The sequence below is a fragment of the Buceros rhinoceros genome, unplaced genomic scaffold (assembly GCF_000710305.1).
Source record: "Buceros rhinoceros silvestris isolate BGI_N320 unplaced genomic scaffold, ASM71030v1 scaffold23460, whole genome shotgun sequence".
Taxonomy (NCBI): domain Eukaryota; kingdom Metazoa; phylum Chordata; class Aves; order Bucerotiformes; family Bucerotidae; genus Buceros; species Buceros rhinoceros.
Window position 1 is genome coordinate 17,019 of NW_010388206.1, and position 5,634 is coordinate 22,652.

At 44.7% G+C, this 5,634-nt stretch overlaps 1 protein-coding gene across 1 annotated transcript in view; it reads right to left on the reverse strand.

The window, feature by feature from the left end:
- The window catches only part of LOC104501365 (serine/Arginine-related protein 53-like), a 4,653-nt gene extending 1,320 nt beyond the window's left edge, over positions 1-3,333 (reverse strand). Inside the window, exons 1-2 of the mRNA XM_010145168.1 lie at positions 3,329-3,333; positions 1,252-1,440 (exon numbers count right to left, since the gene is read on the reverse strand). Of these exons, the coding sequence (XP_010143470.1) occupies positions 1,252-1,433 (182 nt within the window). The 5' untranslated portion in view covers positions 1,434-1,440; positions 3,329-3,333. The remainder of the gene's footprint in view (positions 1-1,251; positions 1,441-3,328) is intronic.
- Positions 3,334-5,634: the final 2,301 nt, after the last annotated feature.

Consider the following 5,634-nt stretch of genomic DNA (forward strand, 5'->3'; position numbering starts at 1 on the left):
CTGCTGACCGAAGAACAGCAATTTTAGAGGCTGCTGCTTCTGATTCTTCAGGGTCGGGGACAAATGCAGCAGGCATCTAACAGTGACTCAACTGCCAGGAGCAAATGCCCTAACTAAGGGCAAAGCAAAGGTGCCAGGCAGATCCGGAAAGCAGACACTTCTGTCTTTTGGGATTCAACTGAAGTCAACTGGTTGTTGTCCAGACTCTAATCTCCCTTCAAGCTCTGTTTTTATCTGAGAGATAGCCATGCCTGCACTGGACTAAAGGGATTCACAAAGCTGTGTGTCATCAGCGTACTGTTGGCATCAAAGCCCATGTCATCTCGTGGTGTCCCCTAAGGGCTGCATGTAGACGCTAAGCAGGAGCAGAAGAAAGGCAGAATGGAAATAAAAAACCCCCAGAACCAGCCAGCGTGCCCCTCACTGACACACTCCTCTGCCAGCTAAAGAAATGGTTGTCAGAGTGTTTGCTAGTGTATTTACTGGGCAGCTACACACTGAGTATTGATGAGTATTTTCCAGCTCCACTCACTAATAAATTGACTCCCTCATTCAGGGTGACTCCAGGATCACTGTGAGTCAGACTGAGACACAACCAGGATAGGGCACCTGATCCGAAAAGAGCAGGTACTGAAGGGGCCTCTGATGAAGGAAACACAGCATTAGGTCAAGAACAATTGGTGGATTGAGCCACGTGACCTGTGTTCTAAGCACCTGGCTGGCCACTGCATCCTGTGCACTTAAAAACCAGCAAGGATAATGGTGAAGAGCAGCAGCTGCAGGAAGTGTCTGGACCTGCTGCAATATCACCCCATGTCTTCCGGTGGAGAAGGTCTACCTCCTTGTCTGGAAAGACCTCCTTGGTTTATTTCAACAAATAGTCTACAACTAGTTGAATTAAACTACCTTACAAACTGTTACATTTCCAAAAAGATTCCAAATTCCTTATTTAGAAGGAGGAGAAAGGAAGAGTCATTTTAGTCAGCAGGGTTTTGCCAGGTTTAAGGAGGAAGTTACCTCTGGATCCATGTGTACACCGGGTTTGTGTTCTTGGAAGGGAGCAAGCTGTTGTGGGGGTTTTTTAGTGGTGGTTTGGGTTTTTTCTTTAGACACTGAAAACATTGCCACAACTTCCCAGATTCAGAGCAACCTTTGCTATAAAATCCCAGCCTAGAACTGACCCCACATGGGATTCCAACACTTCGTAACTCGATTTGTAAACACGCAGCAGACAGTAAATTACAAACGCACCTTTTCTCATACGAATGCGAGCGAGACTGGAGATCTCGAGAGCGCGACCTTGATTTCCTCCCGGATTTTTTACGGCTGTATGTTCTGCTGTCTGAGGAGCTACTGGAAGACGAACGTCTGCGGTGTTTCTTTTTCCTTCTGCTTCTGGTCTCCTCTTCTGTGTCCGAGGAGCGACGCCCCATTTTTAAACTGCAGAAAAACAAAAACTCTGAACTGCAAGGAAGTCTCTCCTCTATGCTGTGTTGCTATATACACAAAAATATAAAGTGTGCACATTTCCCTCCCGATTGTCAAAATTAAAACATATACTGAGGGGAAAAAATTCTAGGAAATTATTTAATTAATTTAAACTAGAGTTGGGTGGATTTTGGTTCTTAGTTTAGATCCATGCAACTTCAAATTGCTCCAGTCCAAAATCAGACCTAGAAACACTGAATTTCAGGAATGGTTCTTGACTGCTGACGTGTTTAGCTGGACAGACTTTAGAGCCTTTGGTAACAGATTTTTAAAAATGGGGTGGTGGGTATATTAAGCACTAAAAAGACAATCATCTTCCTTTGGAACTCCCAAGAGATGGGTTTCATTGCTTCACAGTTAAAGAATTGTTGTATTTCTGGACTTTCCAGGCCGCAAAATGCGCATAATGCTTTAAAACTATTTTTCTGTCCCAGCTTTACCCACCCGGGACTTCCAGACCCCTCCTCACGCACACTTCAGCTGCTGGTTAGCATCAGCCCCTCTTCCCACGAGCAGCTATTTCAGGGCTCCCTGGCTGCTTCTGCCCTGGGAAAACTGGAACTCAGAATTCTTTAACCTTCCTCTCAGGAGCGAGAACACGGATGTGTTCTGCCACACCTCCACCTGTCTTTAACCAACACTGAAACATTACAGGTTCTTGATTTCTACCATAAACAGGTTGAACTTGTTCGTTTTCTGTGTACAAACTCTTGCCCTTCCTCACACCTTCTACCACCTGATCTCCAGGGCAGAGACTGGAAACAGAACAGAAGAGAAATTCACCACGAAGAATGTTTATACTTAAAATCACAAAAGGTTTACACACAAATACAAGTCTCAGTTGCTGCCAGGTCCCTGGAGCCAGGGTGAGAAAGCTCCAGCACACACAAGAGTCCAAGGGACATCCTCCTGGAAAGGGCCAACTACTGCACCCAGCACCCACATCAAGGAGAGCATCAATATTTAACCCAGCAGTTGTTTAATGCAAAATACAAGACAAATCCCTCAAGTATGTGGATTTTCTGTGATGTTCACTCACTGCCACAGACAAAACAGCCATCACATAATCCCACTTCTATGTAGTCAGACCTCGGCGGGTGGCAGAGGCTCTTCAGCATGCAACTGGGAGACACCAGCCCCACTTCTGCAGCCAGCAGTGCCTACAAATTAGCCATCACTAAGCTTTGCAGCAGTAAATCCCGCTACATACGTACGTCACTTCTCAGTAGTTTCCATTCCCAGCACTTTAGAACAGGTCCTGCAGCTAAGCAAGGCATTTCTGAACTGCTCCAACAGCAAATCTCCGTGCACTGAAGCCAGCAGGGTTTTAGGAGCATGAACTGCTGCTATGCCAGCAAATTTCTTTTTCAAATGAAGTTATTTCTACCATCTTACTCAAGTTATTCCGCACAGATTTTGAACAAGACAGAGGTAGTACTTACAGACTCTTTTATCTCATTTAAGGAGCTCTGACTTTAATTTACAGGTCTGTAAAGGAACACCAATTTATATCAACACACCACCTTGTGCAGTTATTTCAATTTTTCCCCCATATAGTAAAAGATTTACAGAGCTAAAAGGTACTAGCAGTTATTGAACAGTAAAATAAAGCTCTTCAAATCTATACTGATAGAACAATCTTCAAATGAACACCAACCTGAATCTCAAGCTTAACATAAAAGGAACTGCTCAGAAAGATGAAACTACAGGGCACAGGTTTTGAGTTACAAGCTCACAGACCACAGCTCACAATAGCAAGATGAACAAGAGACCCGAGAAAGAAAGAGTACAACAGACATTTCTGCCAGGATGTGGACATGGTTACAAGGCAGAACGTTACCTCAGCTTCCACACACACATCATCTGTTGTTTAACTTTTTTTTTTTGCCATCACCTTTCTTTCCCTTTTGGACACAATCCTGGATTAAGCAGCACACAAAACTAGTGAAACACACGTAAATCTTCATTTTGCGTCTTCAGGACCAAAGAAAACCCATGTGCCACAGCCCTTTTCTACTGTAGGACAGGCCCTACAGCGTATGTGCACAAACTTGAGCCTCGGGAGCTCCAGGTCAAAGGCACGTGGGTGACTGATGCCCTGCACATTCCAGTTTCCACTAGAAAAGATGTTCCTGTTGATCCCAGAACAACTCATGCAGCTGAGTCCTAGATCGGGAAAAGGAGAGGAGACCCATGGCTTGAAAGGAAGATGGGATGAACGAAACGGCCAAACAAACATTAATACCATTATAAAGTATATGAGGTTATCCTCAGCCCAGCAAACGTTCAACAGTCACAACAGACAGGAAGACAGTTCCTTAAACGCAGAACGATGACCCATCCCCAACACAGAGGAAGAGGAGGAGCCCCCTTCCTCATCCAACTTCCCCTTTTATACTGGTGGTCAGTTTATGGGATGGGATCCACCTGTAGCCAACTCAGGGCAGCTGCTCTGGCTTCTGCCCCTCCCAGCTTCATCTCCCAGCAGACTGGGAACTGTTAACAGGCTGCAGACCATGACCGGCCTGGGATTCTGTCCCAGCAACCCCAGGACATGTAGATGGTAAGAAAATATAGCAGCTTGGTTGGTTTTAATCAGAGGCTGTTATCCAGTACAAGAGTGTACATCTGGAGGACAGCATCCAATTAAACAACACAACCTTTAGTTTCCATCATCAGCCAGAGGCTATGAAGGCAAAATAACCTCCACATTTGTTTGGCATCAAATCCAAATGATGGATGCATGTTAGTGACTAAGAACTTGCAATAACCACTAACGACCTGCACTGTTTCTGTAGCATCTCTACAAACAAGATGCTTTAAGAAACTGTGACCCACAAGTAGGGCATCAGTGGAAAATACACTGTAACCATTCCAGAGTCCCCTTTCTTCCTGCAGAACGACCCCAGTCCATCTATAGGAGAAGACTGATGGGTCAGGACAAGGTGCTGCTCGAGCTCTAGCCAGGAAACAAGGCTAACTAAAGGAAAATTGATTCCAAGCCTTCAGCAAACTCACTCACCAGAAGAAAGTCAGCAGATCAAAAAATTGCAGAAATTCAGTTACTTTCTCACAACCTCATCCAGAGAAACAAGAATCCACAGACACCAGAACACTCTTCTGGTTCCATAGACAATGTCCTCTTCAACACTTACCTCTCCAGTATTTTTCCAAATCATTCATTCTGAACTTGAAGAAACTTTGCCTCAACTCCAACTCGTGAATTCACAATTTGTTTACAGTAACAGTATTCCTTAATTCAGCTTCGCATCTTCCTATTTCAAAGTACAAGGAAAACTAGTCTCGAGTCGTCGTCACAGGCCCATAGTCATCCAGGACACCAACAGCAAAGTGAAGAATGAAATCAAGACCTCACATCCAACTGTGATGCTCACCTCCTAAGAGACGACCTCCACAAGCCAGCTTGTGCTCTGTAATTCTGAGTTCTGCACACTGCCCTTCCGCCACATACCTACGGTTTCCATAGCTGAAGGCAGTAAGACCTAAAGGCTATTTTAGGTCCTATTTTAGACCAGCCCAAGTACGTTCCCTAAGGGCATTAATTAATCAGCATTTCGCCCAAGTTGCCAACTTTAAGAATAAGTTCATACATCGATTAAGTTTATCTGAACTTGATGATGCAGCTTTTGGTATTTCTTTTAAATCAAGTTCTAAATACTGGCCTCACTCAGGGGGCAACAGGATTTTGTTAAACTGCCACAAAATATATGTTGAAAATCTGCCCCAGATCATTAGAACAGATAAACCACTCAAAAAAAAAAAATCATTCCTATCTGAAAACAAAAGGTAGCAAACAGATACGTATAATGAGAATATAAATGGAATAAAAAATAATGAAATTTAAAAGCACCTAAAAGGTGCTGCCAGAAAGAGCATGCCACAGCGAGAACAAACCCACCTGCGCACCTTCTTTACCCAGGTTTTCACAGACAAGCGCTGGCAAAGTCAGAGGCTACACCCCTTATCTGCTCTTATAGACCTATCAAAATATCAAGCGGGTTCCAAGGGAGGTGCCAGGGCCAGTAACATCTACACAGACCCTGTGTGCTCCCCGCTCCCCCGACCGGGCCCTGCGAGAGGAAACTGACGTGAAAGGGACCGGGACGGGCGCAGCTCCCGGCGCCC